This window comes from Brachycentrus maculatus, unplaced genomic scaffold (genome assembly GCF_059751285.1).
Source record: "Brachycentrus maculatus isolate JH-2025_06_01 unplaced genomic scaffold, ASM5975128v1 h1tg000299l, whole genome shotgun sequence".
In the NCBI taxonomy this organism is placed as follows: domain Eukaryota; kingdom Metazoa; phylum Arthropoda; class Insecta; order Trichoptera; family Brachycentridae; genus Brachycentrus; species Brachycentrus maculatus.
This window is the reverse complement of record NW_028281050.1, coordinates 1,700,727-1,722,346: the sequence shown is the minus strand read 5'-3', so window position 1 is coordinate 1,722,346 and position 21,620 is coordinate 1,700,727. Positions and strand designations below refer to the sequence as shown.

Sequence of the window (21,620 nt, the reverse complement as noted above, 5' to 3'; positions counted from 1 at the left end):
CACAATTCTAGTGTAAAAAGTGATCATATAAACTAGTCGATAGTTATTTATAACCCCTCCAGAGACTTCGATGAAAAATATGGTAGAATATTTTGTGTTTTTTTTTTTACTTTTTAAAGACTTGTATAAACATAAATACATACCCAAATATTTTAATTTCATACTATTTTTGTAAGCCTAGGTGGCCTGATATTAGTAGTAAGTATCTAAATGTGTAAGGGTGGGCTCAAAACTGTAGAACTCTGAATTAGATTACGCGATAGTTACCACGGGACTCGATATTTATGAATTATTTCAATAAAATTAATCAGCACACGATTTGTGATTAAACTGAGTTTATTTATTTATTGAAAGCTGTTGTGCCTTGCGAAACTTTGTTGAAAACACCAATTTAATTTCGAGATTAAATAAAACCACTGGAGAGTCCTTTAAAACCTTAGTTTTTCGTTACTTTTTTAAACTTTGTACTTTAATCCTGATAATATATTTGTGCGAGTATACATAATTTTCCGGCTAAAGTTTTAGAAATGGAACATTCTATAAATCACACACGGAATTTTTGTTCAAAAAAGTTTTTATCAGATCGATTTATACCACAGATATTTCGAATTAAACGAATTTATATTTTGTAATCTTTTGACGGATTGGTGTTTGACCATCTTGCAAGCTGATAAAATTATCGCCCACCTTCATTCTAATGTCTGTATGCCATCCTTATTGTAGGTCATCAGCACACATAATATTTTTTTTAACCTTAAGGTGTGTTTAAAACTTTTCACATGGCAAGTACATTTTATAACATGCAGTGAAATATATTTTTATGTATTTATATTTGTTTCATTAGCGTTTCTCTTTCATTTAGGATGTGAAAATGTTACATTTGTCACGCGAAATGGGATAGATATTATTCACGGCAAGAAGACCAGACCGAGATAGATTGCACGAGTCAGACTTAGAGTATAATATTCTGCATACAGACAGTACAGTATGATGTTCCCCGATTATTACGACTTCTGACCTGACCACTTTCAATTATTTGAAATTGAACAAACTCGGTATTTTTCCGCTTTTATTTGCAAACTACATTCGATTCATAAATTAATTTAACTGTTTTTTCTCCACTCATTTGTTATTTCAGTATTCTTGAAAAAAAAACAGTAAAACCGGCCTCTTTATTGAAAAAAAAATAGTGAAATCGGAACTGAAATTTTTCAAAAATTCTAAATAAAAATAATAATAATAATAAAACCCTTATCCGCACCCCAATGGTGCATAGGGCACTGTGTCATATAAACGCAGTGTTATCTTGATCGTTTACATATGAAGGAAAGGTGATCAGCCCTCCGCTTCAGGTACCAGTCCATGGTAATATTGAATAAATATTACAGTTGAATAAATATTAATATTGAATAAATAAAAATACAAAAAAAATCAATTAAATAAACAACAGTATAAATCACTTTTTAGCATTTAAACACTTCACAAGGAAATTGTGCCACTGAACTTGGAATATTAGGTACATATAAAAAATTAAACAAATTTAGTAGATTTGCTTTTCTCGCTTGTTTCATGCGTTAAGAGGAAAACCTAATGACGTTACTCGGAAGACAACGATATACGCTATTCAAGAGTGTTTTATTCTTAAGGAAACATCAAAGCGAAACAGAATAGACTTAATCACAAAGCCACCACATGAAGGGAAACTCGAGAGCCTTGTTCGAGTGTCATGGAGGAAAATCTTTATTATAGACGCGGGAACATCAATTTTCAATTACCAATGAATGGAATATTACATCATTGTGGTATAATTTACGGTGTGGCTATATATTGAGGGGTTACTGCAAATATGTAGTATATATATTTATTAAAATTTATATTAATTTAAGATATTTTATTTATGCATTAAAATTTTTGATCGCTTCCATAGCGTAATGGTCAGCACGCTGGGCTACGTATTGGAGGTCACGGGTTCAATTTCCAGGGGGTTCAAATAAATAGAAGTGATTTTCACTCTAATATTATTCAATATTACCCTGGACTGGTACCTGAATCGGAGGGCTGATCACCTTTCTTTAATCAAAATAACACTGCGGTTATATGATGCAGTGCCCTATGCACCATAGGGTGTGGATAAGGGTTTAATTTGTTTTAAATAAAATTAACAGTGATATACATAAGTACAATTTTTATATATTTTTTGACATCTCAACATAGATGAGAAGAATAGAGATGTCTGGGCATTTACAGGGCTCACGATCATCATAGGTCTGCTTTAAATGATTACTTTACATACGTGTAACATTCATCAATTCTATCCATGATTGACAACTTAACTTCTTAAATTCTTCAAATTTCTAGATATTGTGATCAAACGCGTAACACAGTATATGTTAATACACACACCTATTTAAATAAATATGTGTGTCCTTGTGTTACAGAAAATACCCGAATGCAGTTAATAGCCGTTATCCTTTATTTTAGTGATTTTGTTTGTTATAACTAGAGAATACTAGATAAATAAAATTATTCAAAACTAAACGTTTTGTTTGTTTGCATAAGGAGATGTATGAATATGGAGGCGAAGAATGTTTGCAAAGACAGTAGTGTGGCGTTTTTATTCTCTCTGCCTACCCCTGCGGAGAAGCGGCGTGATGGATAGTTACCTTTTTTAAATATTAAAAACGTACATCTTGAATTTTTATGTTGAGAATGTGCACCGTACAATTTTTGAGCGCAGATTGGGGTTGAAGTCTTTTTTGCTTTGAGTAAGGAGGTCACGCACTTCGAGGAAGTAGTTTCTCGCTATTTCCATCCTGACTTTGATCTCTTGTAAGTGGTCCCACTAGTCATTAGGGTAATAGTTTAGATGTACTTTGAACTTAGACGTGGCAAAGGATATATCTTACATTAAAAAAAACTTTGAGATTGGTTCCACTGCAACACCAATTCGATATTTTAGAATAGCTGTAGATAAAAAAAAATATGATCTTATTTATTATAATTGTTGTTGTGTACATGAAAAAGAATTCAATTACTAATAAAAAAAAGAAGAAAAAATGTTTTTTTAACATCATTTATTTTTGTAAATTTTACATACTTATAAAGTGCTTTATTGAAGGATTTTATGAAGGAAAAAAAGTAAATTGTCAATAAAACAGTTGGTATTTTACCATTTGAGTATTACTTTGTTGTAACTATTTTTGTCTTACCACAAAGTGAATGACGAAACAATAAAAAATAGGAAAAGAGAAATTAAAAACACAATTTAATGTTTATTTTGAGTAATAAGACAAAAAATGAAATGTAAAATTTTAAAACATGATTTTCATTAAAACCTGCTAAAGATTGTACTCCTTTGCTATTTGTTGCTCAAATATTAAGACGGAACCTCATAAAGTTCTATTTTTTATAAAACAATCTAAAAAGCAAAACAAGTTTATTGTTTTTATAATTATAAAACAGAAAAACATTTAAGATTTCATACATTTCATTTTACCCTAATATTCTGATTTTGGCGTTACGTTCTTTGGACAGTAACAGCATTATCTTGTTATACAATATACACGTTAAGTAACAGCAAATTTTTTATGTTCTGATGAAAGTTTGTATAAGAAAGATGAAAAAAGAAGCTGGTTATTATATCATAATATCTCTTTATTATGCTAGTGAGATTATGAAAATAATATTACCATCATATTTTCAGGATTCAAATATTGAATGAATTCATTCTTAGAACTAAACAGTTATAGAAAAAAAATTGGTAGAAAGCGAATTAATTAAAGTCCAGGTGTAATTATCTTATTGAAAAACCTTTGAATTGTAAATTATTTTTGTATCTCCTGTATGTTATGTTTATAATCCAATAATTAAAAAAAATATATTATTAAAAAATAAAAATAAAATTATATAAAAATTGTATTAACATGCTAGTATTCGGCTCAACACAGGCCATGCCTAAAGAGCCGTAATACGTATAATAAATGTATATATGAAATGAATATGTATATTGAATGTATCTATGTATTATGAAAATAAATAAATAAATAAAATAATGTAAAATTCAGAAGGTGATTTGCTCTACAAGATAAAGTTGTTTTCTTTTTAATTCAAATAAATTAATTCAATATCATGATAAATGTAGGTAATGTACATAAAAATAGATAATTTTAAAACCATTATTATATAGTGGCAGTTTGATTCATATGTATATTTCCCTCCGTTCGGTTTGCGCGTTTCGCTACCGTGCTGGAGGTCCCAGGTTCGAGGTCCCAGGTCCCAGGAGAGTTTTAATAAATATAAGCACATTTTTATTCCAAAGTAATTATTTAATATTACCATGGACTGGTACCGGAAGCGTAAGGCTTCATTTAAGGCTGTTTGTCGATCATTATAACCCTAGTATGTATATTATCTTGCGACCTCAATATACTTATTAACAATGTATAACATACGTTTATTATATGTTTTCTGGGTTCAAGGATTTGTGCAAATTATCATTAAATATATAATCATTATATTATAGACTCGATAAACTTATGGTTATATAAAATGGTTGATTGAAAGAAAAATATGAAATTATTACCATAATTATTATCATCTTTAATATCTCATTTCTTTCCTTATCTATATTTTATGTCGGTCATAGAAAATCACAATCGGAAAACAGGATTCATATGCTAAATAATATTAAGTACTTTATTTTCAAAAAGTATAAGAAAGTTCTTTGAACCTTTAAAAAATATTCATCGTTTGTACAATTACTCAAATATTTAATGTTTCGGGTCAATCAGTCCTGCTTTTGAGGTAGGGTGATATTAATTAATCATAAATGTGATTAATAAATTAATTTTGTTTTAACTCTCTTGGGAATCGACACAGAGATCTCCATCATGGTAGCCGAAAGCTGTAACTATTTCACCTGTGTAGGCGAATAAAATTATACAAAATAGTTACGATTATAAGTCAAAAAATTAATGGTGAGCTCTCGTACAAAAACATGAAATATAAAATACAAGTTAGAAGCGTTTTTCTTACCTGCAGCGACGAAGCTTGCATAGAGCAAAATGAAGAAAAATCCCCACAGACTCGCCGAGCGATCCATTTTTCCTTTTTCCACTACTTTTCTTCTTTTTTTCTGTCCCAAACAAATAACTCCAGCCGCTATGGAAGCGGAGACAAAAGAAACTGTAATTTACTTTAAAACAATGAAATAACACCACTGCACTCAACTTCAATAACCTTTTCACTTCCTAATTTATATTCGGAATTTTCACTTTGTTCTGACGCTCTGAAAAAAAGAAAAAAAGAGATTTATTCACACAGTACTATCGTATATATCATGAAAGAGCCATTTAATGTATGCCAAGAATGCATTGTAATTAACCCTTAACTACCTTTTTTAGCTTATTATAATATTTACAAGAACCTTTAATATTTATGTATGTGTGTATATGTGAAAATATTTATCTACGTATATGTATGCTTGTATATTTATGTATTTATGTATGTTTGTATGTGTATATATGTATAATATATGATCCATTTTTTATGAATTTTAATATATGAACCATCCAAGTTACATTTAAGATGAATATATATTTTTTGACCACATTTTATTATGATTGAATTGCTGAATCGAGTAATTTATTTTACACATTCATTAATTACAGTTAAATTACAAAAGTTATTTAATTTTTCTCCTTTTTTTTAATCTCCGGCTCACACCTCACACATTCACCTGATTGAATGATACTGTAATGAACTTTACAAATAGAGTGTACTTGTAGTTGAAATTCGTAAATCGCGTTTTGTTTTTATATACTTTACCAGAATTAAAAAAAAAATCATTGTGTGATTCGGGATAAATAAAACATACTGACAGTTCTTTTAGTTTTGCCTTCAAAATTATGTTTTTTTAAACAATAAACTTGATTTTAATTATCTGTTTTATCCATGCGTATCTAATTTGAGTTTATTTCAGAAGGTCAAAAAAACATTAGAACAACATTAACCTTATGAATATGATACAAAAAATGACAAGTGTAAAAAATATATTTTATTTTTTTACGAAAATGGCGCCATATAAGTTATCCAAATTTACTATTATTATTTTCTCATATAATAGTCCTTAAAAATTTTTTTTTTCATGAAAATCCTTGTATTTTGAAAAACCCTGTATATTATTTAATTTTTTATCAATCGAGATATCTTATACAACATAAAATTGCAAATAATTTGTACAAATTGTGTAATTTCTGTTATCTGAACGGAGATATGGCCTTCGTGGTAGGGGCGGGACTTAAAAGCTCTCTCAGCCTCCCCTAATGGTCTGGGAATTTTAAACCGCCCTCAGTGTTACTCGCTAAGGTTCTCGTGTTACGACAAACTTATTATATTATACAGCATCTATAGATAGGCCGAGCCGAAGGACATCTGCCGAGTTGGCCTATTCTTTGCTATTCAATGGAGGTCTTAAGAAGAAAGTGTCGGGGCTCTTAAAACCGGGGGTGATTCTTGAACAACAACGAACACTAATAAATAACTTTTAAATATCACGTAAATATATATATATATATATATATATATATATATATATATATATATATATATATATATATATGTATATATATATATATATATATATATATATACATATATATATAAATATATATATATACATATATATATATATATATATAAATATATATATTTATGTATATATATATATATATATATATATATATATATATATATATATATATATATATATATATATATATATAGTTTATCTAAAAAAACCCTTTATAATAATAATTATTGTTTAATACTATGATACTTTACAAACAAACCATTCCCCCACTTCTCTGTAGAGGTAGACAGAGAAAATAGACTGACCTGATATCATTCAAGTATTTAAAATACTTGATCATGACAAGTTTTCCTCGGTATTCTTCTGCTCTTATTTTCCAAACTTTTACTATTTCAACTTAAACTACGTTCATTCGATTTTTACCTTAATTAAATTCCTGACAAATGATCGCGAAAATATCATTTTACTCTTTCAAACAAGGAATACCTGATAGACATCGTACAACACTTAAGAGATGATAACTCAACAGTTTGTACCGGCTGACCAAATGACAAAACGACAATGGGTATGATAGAATTACATATTAATTGTTAAGCTTATTTAAAGTATTTACAAAACATATTTTATAAATCCATTTTTTTTTGTATTTCCATATTTTTTTAAAACTCGGAAGTTCAAGAATAATCTCCTTGGCGACTGAAGTAATCCCGCTCGGGTTGGGCGATCAATTGGCCGAGACACTTGAGGTTGGAGTCTTTTGAACCACCCCACCGACCTACCCGATTGAAGCCTATATACTTTCTGTTGATATATTGATTTTATTATGAAAGAGACAATATAAAGCCTTTGCAGTTTATTTAATCAAGTATCCTCATCTAATACATACATTGAAGAGAGTTTAGTAACCTTTTACGAACCGACCCCTTCGTTTTCTAAACAAAGTTATTTTTTGTCGTGTATATAATTTTTTATTTTATTTATTTTGTATGTAACCTATAAAAGTACAATCATTATATGAAATGTATGTTAACTGTTATATTATTCACAACATTTTAAGTGTGTCCAAATGGTTGTTCACAAATCTGGATTATCTTCAATTATAGAGTTATTAGAGTTATTTTTCATTTTATTTTTTGACATTTCAGCAAATATGAAGAAGAATATGGAAGTCTGGGCATTTACGGAGCTTTATTTAGTCCCATAAATGCCCAGACTTTTTCATCTATATAGAGATCTCAAAATATAGTATGTTACAATATTGTATTGTAAATTGATTTGGCAGTTATTTTTGAAATCTATGCATTTTTTATTTGAAGTTTTCATAGTAAATACCACTATTTCTTCAAATCTACACGTGTTTCATCATCATTATCAGACAAAGTTTACTTGATAATGATACGAAACGCATTAAAACACGTGTGACAATGGATTTGGAGAAAAAGTTTATCAAAGAAAATTTCTTATTCAACGCTTATGCCGATGGTGCATAGGGCACTGCACAATATAAATAAACGCAGTATTATCTTGATTGTTAACATATGAAGAAAGAGTGATTAGCCTTCCGCTTCAGGTACCAGTCCAGGGTAACATGGAATAAATATTAGAGTGAAAAATCACTTACATATACATGTTCCGTTAGAATGGAACCCGGAATCGATTGTACGGCAGCCAAACGTGCTGACCATTACACTACGGAGGCGGACAAGTAAAATATCAATTATAAATATTATTTCACTTTGATAATATGTAGATGTAACCATAAATGTCCTTTTTTCTTATTTCTTACTTTTTATAACGTGTGCGTGTCCGTGTGCGTGTGCGTGTGTGGATTATTTTAAAATGTTCCTTGTGTCAAATTGGTGGGGTAGTAGATATTCTTTTGGCAGAAACGAAATATCGCAGTAATTTTCGTCAAAAATACTATATTAATGTAAGAAAAATGTTAGAAAAATCGTAGTCAATTTTTCTGCGTGTCACATCATGGATGAATAATATCGTCTCATATTTTATGCATACCCACATTATTATAAGGCGGAACTACTGAAGACCGGAATTGACCGCTTTCGGAATTAGGGTTAATAATAATACGGGACGGAGCGGTTCGAGCATTATGGAAAATTTCAATAAGGGAAGGGGGGAAATATTATTTTTATCATTTCATTTTAAAATCAGACACGTCCACTTGTGTGGTTTCACATATTTGGAAAAAAAAAATTCGGTTTTTTCATTTTCACGATTTCAAATATTAAAAAAAGCAATCAGGTAAAAAAATATTTTTCCATTCAGCATCATTACCAACATGGTTTAATTAATAATGATGCTTGGTGTATTGAAACACGTGTCACAACAGATTTATAGAAAAACAAAATCAAGTGAAGTTGTAATAAGAAATATTATTTTGTTTTCATAATAGATGAAATATTATTTTAGCAACACAACAAAAACGGATTTCTCAGTATGCATATGTTTTAAACCTTTCCGGTCCATCAAAATTTAAAAAATCTAGGTAGACAGCTACATTCCAATTGGAAAACAATATTTTGTCCTCTGCTCCACATACTGCTGTAATAGATACGAGTGACAAAATGTAGGCTTGGAATTTAAATAAATAATACTAATGGTGAAAAAAATGTCAAATAATATGCGACATGTGACCTAAGAGGAAAAAATCGACATTGGACCAGTAAGGGTTAAAATTGTTTAACATACGCGTTATATGTATTAAAAATGATCGAAGATATATGATAGACAAGGAACTTGTCACGATAACCCTCACATATTTGTAAAACTGAAAATCAGGAATAATAGGAATGGGAATTAAATATGAAATAACACAATTTTCCGTAAAACTACAATTTATTTTCAAGATTTAAAAAACTGAAAGAAAACCTCTTAAAAGCTTACAAAGTTTAATCACTATCCTGGAATGATTAAATTTTATATTGTAGGTCAAAGTTTATATCGTTAATTTAATTCAAATTAATTCAATATTACAAACGTTTTTAATTTCTTTTTATTGCTGATTCAGAATGATCTAAAAGCTTTGAAATTTCAATATCTTACAAATTGTAAAAGGTTTGTGACTAACTTCTCCATAATCGTCGAAAATATAAATAAGATATTAATACATAAAGTTTCTAAGATTATCAGGGCTGTTCATATTCTTATTACTTTTCCTGCTATATTACGCCTTTATATGTCGTAAATCCTATTTACTGACGTTTTACCCTATCTCTCATTCTGATGAGCAAACGTAACCGAAACGTAATAAAGCAAGAAACGATGAGTAAATCAATGTCAAAATATTTTTCCTTTTATTACTCTTTTTAATAAATATTATTTTATTTTATTTTAACTTTTTTGATGTGGCATATTTTGAAATTTAACGACACATTTCGGAAGAACTCATGTCGAATTCATGAAAATCTCAAGCGAAATTTATGTTAGCAATTCCCGGCACGAACTGACGCAAATCGATTACACGAATTTAACGATTGAAAATTATCTGTTAACCCTCATACAATATTCTATTTTCAATTATTAAAACATAAATTAAGCATTTTAAGTTATGTAACGACCGATATTCGTACAAAAAACGTCGCTAATTTACGCTGTGATGATAAGTTCTCTCTAGGCTTAGCAAAAAACCGTGGAGAGAAATACGATTTTAGGGTTTTTTATCGGATCAGAAACCTTTTAATGGGTTTGTACCGCCCTCGGCATATTCAGATAATTTGAAGGTTTAAATTTTTATTAAATTAAATTATTCCGTTTGATTAACATAGTTATAAATTACCTTAAAGTATTTTAATTTGAAGTGGGAATTTTTATGAAGATATTTTTACCTCAAAACTACACATATTAGTGTATATATGTCTAAAATGATAAGTTTTGAATGTGTACAATATTATGTTATTAGGTTTGAGAAATAGCAATAAGGACACACTTATTTGATCATCTTTGAAGAGCAATCCAATAAAAAAATTACATCCTTTTCAAAATGATTTTTAACAGATGATAGACTTTCCTTTGGTACTAATTTAACGATGTTATGAATTATTATTAATTTTAATAAAAGAAAAACTGTGTTTTTTTATCATTATTAAATAAATGTAAAAACCTAATAAGCTAGCCAGAGCGCCCGTTTTCCATTTTTTATAAATAACAAGATTATTAACATTGGTTTTAACCGATTTGGAAGCCTTTTTAATAAAAAAATAATAAAAAAGTAACCTCTCCTACCCCTCTTCAACCTTCAACGTTCCAAAGACACAACTCTAAAATTTAGACTTATCTTCACATACGGTGTTTAAAAATGATATGGAATGCATCGAAACGTGTGTCACAATAGATTTCGAGAAATTATGGTATTTATTAAGTAAAACTGGCTGAATGAAGTATATTTGCTTAATAATTCACTTTAATTTTTATAAATTACTACCCTTTAAATGCTCGTTCAGTTTAAGAGATAATGTTTTTTTCGCGGGAAATATATCTGTATTTCTTACCACCATTTTGAAATTTAATTTTAATCACGCTGAGAAGTCATAATTCTCCCGAAAATCTTTATTTTTCATTTAAAACGTTGAAAAACTTATTGTTGTTAAGATGAAACAATGGAAATGGAAACAAATAGTCATTTGTCTGTTTTAACCGGCCGGAGACAAAGACGTTGTCTCTCTTTGTATTTTGTCTCTTCACTCAATTTTAATTGCAAAATTAAAAGCTTCTTGAAACTGCGAATTGTGTGAAAATTAAAATCGTTTTTACTCCATTAAACTGTATTTATATTTAAAAACAAAATGTCGAAATAAAACTTTGTGAGAGTATTAAGAGACCATATTTAAATACGTCAGAATAAAAAAAATCTAAAAGGCATTATATAAATTATTCAGACAAGGCTTTTAAAGATGTTTTTTTCAATTCAACTTTTTACACCTTTTCTTACTTTGCTGAAATTTTCCATAGCTTATTGTTGTTGTAAATCATTTAAACTTTACTAAGCTTGATTTTATCTTTTCTTTTTACGATGCTTTTAATCTCAACAAAGGATTTCGAAAAAATCTTAGAATGCTTATGAACCTATAAATACGAGTACATATGATATAAATAGGATTTTTTAAATTGTTAAAATTACATCTTAATAAAAATATAAACTACAATTGTCTTGAAATCAATGTTTGATTCTTATACTATGTTTTAACAATCACATTATAATTTTATCTTAGTAGGTACTAAGTTTAAACAATCGTCTTATTGATGTAAGATCTTAAAGAGACTTCAATAGACTTATTCAAAACAGAGGTTGACTTTAAGCTCACCTCTTTCGTTATATGTTTAATTGTTTTGACTTTTTTTATATACGAGTATAATATTATATTGTTCAGTTTAAACTAATATTTTACTGAAAAATACATATTTGAGTGAAGTCTCGAGGTGTTTTTTTTTATAAAAAGGCTAATTCAATCCAAGTCGTGACATGAAATGGAATTGAATTCATGATTTCCAACAATACAGATGGAAATTTTTCCTTTTTGTTGAGTCGACGAAGCGCGAATAGGAATGAAGAACTCGGACGGTTATATTGTTAACGTACTCATACTACAAACATAGAATACTGCAACTCAGAGATTATATGTTCATACACTTTTATATCTCCCAAACAAAAATCATATCCATTCATATACATGTATGTATGCACATTCACAATGTTCACACACACTTTTGCAATATTAAGGGATGGAATCACCAAAACGTTTTAATAATTTTAAGCGGAGAGTATGAAGATTTAATACGTTGCATTTCAACTCAAACATGCTTTTATACAAATTTATTCAAATAAAACATGTTAACTCATTATGTTGCAAAACCATGTTCTTGTTCAAAGGGTTGATATAAATGATTAATAAATAAAATTGAAAAATGACACATGGTTACTAATACAGAAGAAAAACCTTTTTCAGGTACATATTTTAACTATAACTATCATCTTAAATCTACATTAAAACAGCATTTTATTATTTTTTTGACATATCAACATGATGAAGAAAAATATGGAAGTCTAGGTAGAATGGTGAATGTTGCACGTAAGTACAGTGGTCATTTGACCAGCCTGAGTATTTACAGGGCTTATGCCAGATCATAAGCCATGTAAATACCCAGACCTTCATATTCTTCTATTCTTCTTTACCCATATTAAATTCTCAAAAAAATGTAATAAAATGACTCCTAATTGGAGAAAAAAATCTCTGATTCGTGAACAAATATTTGGACACTCAATGTGTTCAGTATATTATTAATTTACATAATGAAAAATTTGAATACATAACTAGTAATTAATTTGTATTGGTCACGTTTTTTTTACTATTTCTGACTACACTTTCTTTTACTATTTAAAAAACAAATGATTAAAAAAATCTTCAACTATCTGGGTGACCAAGTAGTCATATGATTTTCCTGAATTTTGAAATGACTAGTCCAAAAAATGTTAATCGCTAAATGATGGATATCCCATTTAATCCTTTCTGATATTTTTTGTGTATATTGCTCCATAATCAATTATACGTACTTTGATCGTTCATTTAAACTGTTTTTTCTCTCAACCAATATCTCGATCTATTGATTTGAGCTTTCTTTTACCCGTTCCCAAGTTGCATATGATATTCACAAATATTTTTATCCATTACTTTTTTCTGGTAAGCCAAAGTGACTAGTGTTTGAAAACGGTAATCTAAAATAGAAGTCCGAACCTAGCGCCTCTGACGCAATGTTCGCGACGCTAACCACAGGACTATAACACAAAGTGCAAATCATTCCCATCCGAAAAACAAAATGTACAATATATCATTTTTAACGTAATATAACTAATAAATAAATTTATAAAAGATACGTCCAAAATCTTCCCTACCTCAAAATTAACCAAAATTGGTTAATTGAAAGCCATTTTGCAGATAAACAAAGTTATTCGAGACATTTCAAGAATCCATTTCGCAAAACAAAGATAACTTAATACAATTCTGGAGAAAACAAATCAGATTTTGGTAGGTAAATAAATTTATTAGTATTATTAATAAAATGCCTCGAGTTGCTTAGTTCAAAACAAAAGCAAAGGTTGAGAGAGTGGTAGTGTAAATAGGACACTTACTGGCCGCTTGAGAAACTTGGTAAGATTCATTTAAATTAATTGTTAATAGTCCCTAAACTAAATAAATTTCATATTTTGTATATTAAAAGCATTGATGATTTTGTGGTATGGTAATAAAACACTATCCTTATCATCCATTGTTCACTTTGTGTAATACCACTTTTATAAACACTTATTCGTGACTACTGGTTTCGGAAAATTGTTCCATCGTCAGGTCATTAATATGAAATTATTACGATTTGACATTTTGCTCACTCCTTTCAAGAACGACATAAATCAAAAAACTTAATTTTTCAGTTGAACGTTTTTAAAGTTTAAAAATATAATACAATGTATTAAAAATAAATATCGAGACACTTTTTGAACTTTTTGCTGTGCAACAGATCTTTAAGGTAAAACCTGAAGGTTTTTTCTCCATTTGAAAAATATTACGGATATTAAAAAAAATAATTAAACAATACCTTTTCTTCAAAATATAAAAACAACACTTTCTGCCCTGTAGCAGGTAAATATTAAGTTTAAAATATGTCTCTTTTGTTGGGATATAGTACATTTTCTGGGCATTCCGAAAATATGCACAACTGAAAATTGATGATTTTTGATTGATGACGTCCTTGAAAGGAGTGAGCGATGTGTATGAAATAAAATTTTGAAAGAGAGAAAGAAGACAAATGAATCACAATGGGAATATTTTCAAAAGTGGACTCTGAAGTTATATTTAGTTTGTTATTTATTATGGGTAAGTCTTTATTGATTGCTTTACTTATTTCATTTTTTTCTAGATTATCTAAAAATTGACCGGTTCTATAATACAGAAAGTAAACAATGGACGATAAGGAGAGTGTTTTAAATCAATTTCATTTCATTTCATTTTATACCATAGAGACACGTAAACACAAAAAAAAAACAAAGTCTTTTTATTTCTCAAAATAATTAATCACTATGATCCACAAAGTAAATGCTTTCAATATTCAAAATATACACGTAGTTTTTCACTCAAAATACGAGTGTTTCTATGGTTTTATAATTGGTATGATATGGTAGACGTCATTGAAAATACTTTTTTTTTAAAGTTTATTATTCAAAGACTTTTTCTAGTAGAATACGACATTAAAATGAACGTTTTAAAGATTAAAATAACTGATGTTCTTTGAATAAAAGTTTTCTGAAAATAAAGATAATTGACATTCAACCCAATAAATAAATATGGTAAGTTTTTGTTTTGTTTTATTAACTGACATAATTTTATAATAAATACATAGAAGTATTGTGCTACTGCTTTGAAATATATAATACGTATATTCTTATACTTATATTTTATTCAAAAGTACAAAATATTGCTTAGAATAAAAACACAACTGCTTTATGGTAATGAAAATGAAGGAGTAATGGGTAATTTATGCGAAAATATGTTAAAAACAGCAATTGTAAGGGCACTTCGGGTTGCATACGCGTACTCGTATAAGTTTGTGTGTAGTCGATGTTTATGAGTCCCCGGAGGTTGTGATTTCACATTAATTATAACCTCGAAATATTTATAATTTATGATTTATTTGTTAGTTCATACTATATTATTAACAAAAATCTTTTTCTTGGCGCAAATTCTTTCCTTGGAGATTGTCGCAATTATTATCGAAGCTTTCACATTTCTCATTCCTACCAGAGACGCTTTTAATACAAATCCATAGAGACAATGTCAAATGGAAATAAACTTTCCATGACTAAGAGTAGGTTCCCGAAAACTGAAAGGAACAAAACATTATATATTTCCCTGAAATTCAGAATAGGTACTATTCACTGCTCATATTAAATACATCTTGGAAAATGAATAAAGGAAAATACATATAAAAGGGTTGTAAATCTTTAATTCATGTGGATATTTTATGAGTTAATTGGGGATGAAATAATATGAATACGTACGCATATTGAGTTCAAAACGTAATATTAATTTTCAGCCAATGAGGAGCTCTTTTAACCAGCGGTTGCTGAATGAAAAATGGGCAGTTATATTATAAAAGATGGAGAAAAATTAATCACCTTATTGGAAGATGTCATAATTTTTGCAAATTGCGTTGTTCGTCAATCATTTTTACATTTGTGAACTAAACAGCCGCAATATACAAACAAATTGATAAAACTGGTGCAAATGTGAATCAACAGTGGCGGCAGCCCCTTGACAGATATCACTATTTTTTCACGTGAAAAAATTATTAAAATTTAATTTATAAAAATTATATAAGATTTCTGTTACTCAGTTTTTTTTATTTAAAAAAAAAACTGAGTAACACTAGTAAAATAAAGAAGTTATTAAAAGACAAAATTAGATGATAAAGTTTGCACCGCCCGGTTCCTTAATTTACGATACCTCTGTTTGAGGTTTTTATCTAAAAATTTCATGATTTACACGGATTTAATACAATACGTACACATAATGTAGGTATATATCTTTTCATTAATAGATTCCATTCTTTCAGATTTCCGAGCGATCCATATTCCCTTCTTTGACGGCTTCGCATAGTTTATTAAAACTTTCAAGTCCAAAGAAGACCAGAGGTAGTTTTTTTTTAAATAACTTTTTTCATTCCATTTTGCAAACTTTAATTAATTTTTGAGATGACAAGATCTCTACTACGCTTTCTCTATGCAGTACTTAACAATTTTAAGTGAACTTCTTATACAAAGAGTATTTATGTACATAAGCGAGATTATTTTTCTCAAGCAATAAGTGTCGCCTGCTTTCAAAATCCGTCAGATTCTACAAAAATGCAAAATTCACCGGGTAACATTTGTGTTTCAAAGATTTGTCTATCATTAGATAAAATATTATGAAATAGAGAATTTTAATTTTTTTCAGTATTTAAAAAAAAACACGAGACACAAACCGTTAATGATGTCATTTTAATTTTTGACCTATCCCCGCTCTCTGATTGGCCAATATGGGTCAGAAGGCAAGTTTCATTAATATTTTTTAAATATTTTTAGCAGGGTTTTCAAGTATATAAATATTGTAAAAAATAAAACCCACAATTGGCATTCCGAAAAAGTGTTCATTTTAAAATCTTATAAAATTGGATCTGGCGGATTTTTAAAGAAGCGACACATATATAACTACTTACTTAAAGTAAACAATTATAAGTTGTCAACGTTTATACTTTTTAAATCTGTTTGAATTAGTGTGGTGTATTTTATCAGAATTCAGCATATTTTCAGTCAAACTATAAAAAATGGTTTGTTTTTTTTTTGTATTCTTAAGTGTTCTTAAGATAGTCCCTTCAAAAGTTCCTACCTTTCGGGTTTCCAATCCTTTACCCCCCTTAATGTTTCCCTGTCTGGGCTTTTTGGATTTTCCACAAAACCGGTTAGAGCTTAAATAAAACTGTGTAATGCAAAAATGATCACCATTAAATTACCTACAAACTTTTTTTCATTTTGATAAAGCGTAAAGGTTCTAAAATAAAAATACTTTATTAACACTCTCCTTTCGTCGTTCACTTTGTGTAATACCACTTTAAAAACAAAGTTAGGAGAGTGTTATATCACCATACCACACAGTTAATAATGCTTTTAATTTAGAAAATACTTAAGTAATTGGTTTTATTTTTTATTTAATAATTTAAGTGATCATTTTTTACTGTTTTTTTAGATCTTACTATTTTTATGACAAAAAAGCGGTATGGTGATAGCGGAAATTCGAGGGGTGGTGGTTTTTGAGGATAAACTCCACAGGTCCTGATAATAATACTTATGACAAAAATCAATAGTTTTTTTTTAACGTTGATGTATAATTTATCTGAACTACTCGTACAAAATAAAACTAATTAATTGACTGAGAATTAGGATATATTATCAGGAAAATAAAAAATGTAAGATAAATAATATGTAAAGCGATGAGGTGAAAAGGGTGAAGAGTTAATATGGTCAAGAGCTAGGGTTCTATGGAAAGATATATTAGTTATATTCCTGACATTCCTAGAAGGTTTTCAGAGCGAAGGCATCTTTCACGTGGCGAGGCTTTTATTCCATTTCTCGTAGCTTTTAAAGAAAAAGAATTACTGAAAAATGATGTGTTACGTCGAGGAATAGAAAGTGTTAGAGTGGAAATGAAAATAATGTGACAAGTGAAGGAAATCTCGAGTAGCCACAACTGATGCAAAACAAGGAATGATATTTATCATTAACAAAAATAAAAACGACTAAAAATGCTTGTATAATTAACATGATTATATCCATAAAAAAATATTAACTAAATTTAAAATAGTAAATGTCCGTAATGGTCAGCACGCTCGGTTACCGTTCTTTAGGTCCCGGGTTCGATTCCCAAGGGGGGGGGGGTGAAATAGATATAAAAGATTTTAATACACTCTAATATTTATTCAATATTACTCTGGACTGGTACCTGAAGCGGAGGGCTGATCACCTTTCCTTCGTGTGTTAATAACGATCAAGATAACACTGCGTTTATATGATGTCGTGCCCTGTGCACTATTGGGGTTCTGATAAGGGTTTTATTATCTTGTTATTAAATTTAAAATAAATATTTTAATAATAAAATTTAATAAGGAATAGAATAACATTACAATGGTATATAAATTTACACACACTAAGTTGTTAAATACATATATTATTTTAAGCATTTTCAATAATATCATAAATTCTGAATTAGACATCATTTAAGAAAACATTATTATTTGATTTTTTATCCAGATTCAATTGATATCTCAGTAAAGATGAATAAGTGTATGAAAGTATGAAAGGATTATGATATACTGGATTAACGTCCGCACATTTACTGATTTAAGCGATACGTTTTACGCTATGTAACATTCATTATTCTACTCATAATATATACACATATTAATAAAAATTTTAAAATTAATATTTGTGCTTGAAACATACAAGTTTTTGATAAAATGTCCGTATTTACCAAGGTATCTCTGAATTTCGAAACAGAGCGATACATCTCTAAAACATACGCCAAATTTCTGTATTCATATGTTTTTAATATTTTTTATTCTTCTTGAAGTAAAGAGCAAATCTGCAACCCTTTCGTTCATTCGCGTCCCTTGATTTTAAACACTACATTTCTGAAAATATTTGACACGGATACAACCTTTAAAAAAACCTTTTCACCCTTATCAAAATTTTCGCTTTGAAATTTTTAAAAATGGTACCGCTCGTAGCCAAACCTTGGTAACTCTTCAAATTACTTTTACATTAAACATTCTCCTTCTGCCAACTTCGTTTCGAGAATTATTTTTGTTTTATTTTTAAGGGAAAATATCGGTCCATTATTCATTTGGAATACACGGTGAGCTTTAATTTTCTACTTTATTTAGATTTTTAGCCGAATTTTGTACGTATCGGAGGACTTTTTTGCAAAGGAGATATGTTCCATTTTGGTAAAAATAATAAAATCGATACCCAAGAATGTTGTATGGAAACAAAAAAAACGGACCGTACAACAAGAAATGTAGACTAAAGAAATCTTTTGAATTGGTGGCAGTATAAGTATCAAGTTTTCCACGTGATTGGCATTCAAAAGGCAAATCTCAACATTGAATCAAAAGCGGGAATCGATATTGATATATTTAAGAATATTTCATCTAAAGAGTCCTAAGAAAAGACGAAAAATGAAAACCGCCGCGCCGTGGCGTAGTTGCATGGACTTGATAGAGAAGCAGGCATTAGGGGTTCGATTCCCACTAAAAACAACAAAAAATATTTTTTTTTGATGTTTATGATGTTTTTACATACCTACTTTCCCTATCCTTACTATTTTACCTATAGACGAAGCTCTAAAGTAGAGGCTTTGTGAGTAATTCCTTTTTGAAAAAGAATATCCTTTTTTTTCGCGCTTTATTTCGCCCTTTATGATATGTTTATGATAATTCATACCTTATTTTGTAAGCAAATTACAAGATTATTCGTACTTTTGCAATGAAATTCTCTAATGATATAAAAATAATAATAAATAATAAAAAAATAAACCCTTATCCGCACCCCAATGGTGCATAGGGCACTGTGTCTTATAAACGCAGTGTTATCATGATCGTTTTACTTATGAAGGAAAGGTGATCAGCCCTCCGCTTCAGGTACCAGTCCATTTTAATATTGAATAAATATTACAGTGAAAAAATCACTTATATTTATTTTTACCCCCCTTGGGAATCGAACCCGGGACCTCCAGAACGGTAGCCGAGCGTGCTGACCATTACACTACGGAGGCGGACAAAAATGATATAAAAATAAGTCATTAAAATTCTCGCCATTAGTCCAAAATCGTTAAAGTATCTATTTTAGAGGCTTTGCCTAGTAAGGATACGGAAGGTAGGTATGAAAAATTCATTATACATACTTATACCACTTGAAAATGATCATGTCTTGAAATTATTTTGCACTTGACGGCAATCGAACCTGCGACGCCAGTTTCGCAGTCAAACTTCTACCCAACCACGCCAGCATCCTTCCTGCGTTAAATCCAATATTCCTTAATTGAATGGTAATATTGTTATAAAAATGGTTACGTTATTTAAAACAAATCGATACCTCAGAATCTAAACGTACTATTTACTTATTATTTTTTGACATCTCATCAAAGATGAAGAAGAATATGGAAGTCTGGGCATTTACTATTTACTTTATTTTTTTATTTATTTATTATTTATTTTTGGCACTTATCGATGCAGAAATTACTTCATTCACACTCTTAACTTATTGCATTTATCAAATGCCAGCATTTCACAACATTTGCCTCAAAAGTAGTAGTATATTTGTATTAAGCGGGAAGCGATCGAAAAGCGTACAATGCCATTAGTGTATAAAAATACTTTTTAAAAATAATTTTAATACATATTTAAATACTAAACGATGGATTTTTTATTTATTTATTTATTGATTTGCCGTTTAATTTGTAGAACTCCATTTAAATTTATGTATTTATTGTCAAATCAAATACAGATTTTTTGAGTCTACTAAGTTTTATTTTGTTTTTAAAAAACACATATTTCTCTTGTCTCTCAATATTTTAGTAAATTTTTCAATTTTATTTTAACACATTTTATTCTATGTATATTTATTACTAAGGTAAGTAATACGAATGATTGAAAAATGAACACTATAATTTCCCACTTTGTATGATGTTATTATGATGAAATTGCTCTCCTAACAAATTAAGAAACTTGCGAGTACCGTTTGCCCTCCAAGGCATCGATTTAATAGGAAAATATTCACTGAACTTTATTTATCCGTGAGAATTTTCATGGAACGTTATCCAATTATTTTTTTGAGATCGGCTCAAATGGCGTATCGATTTTTTCGTAACTTTTCGATTATCTTTTAAATTTCATTTTTCTACGAAAATTCTATTACAATTTTTTAAAGTGTAGAATTTTTCAATAACGTCAGTGAAATATAATTTTTGGAAAGCGTATTAATCTTTTTTCTCTGCAAATCTGATAACGGAGCTGTTCTATGTATATTTCCAATTTGGTGCCGTACAATTTTTACGCTTCTGGAATTTTCCAATAATTATTTTCCGGCGATGTAGCGTGGCAAGAGTCGCGGAACCCGATCGATGTTCGTACAATCACGGGAATTTCCAATCATGTTCATAAAAACTCCAGTTCTGACTGCCAGACGTATTTCGCGTGCTATTTGCGAACAACTTTTCAAATATCGAATGAATTTTCGGCGGGAAATTGTTAATACCTGTCAAAGTGAGCGAATATTTACCATCAAATTCTTAAATATTTCACAGGGCTGAATGAATTTGACGTTTCTTTGATGTACAGATTTGAAGAGGTTGAACCTTTTAAATTGAACCGATCGATAAATAAGATGTTTTATATGTGTACACATTACAATACAGTCTGTCCTAAATATATATAT

At 29.1% G+C, this 21,620-nt stretch overlaps 1 protein-coding gene across 1 annotated transcript in view; it reads right to left on the bottom strand.

Annotated features, from left to right (window-relative positions):
• Window positions 1–21,620, bottom strand: part of LOC148304912 (uncharacterized) — a 103,468-nt gene that overhangs the window by 52,902 nt on the left and 28,946 nt on the right. Inside the window, exon 2 of the mRNA XM_088267576.1 lies at window positions 5,035–5,287. Coding sequence (XP_088123702.1) covers window positions 5,035–5,101 — 67 coding nt within the window. The 5' untranslated portion in view covers window positions 5,102–5,287. The remainder of the gene's footprint in view (window positions 1–5,034; window positions 5,288–21,620) is intronic.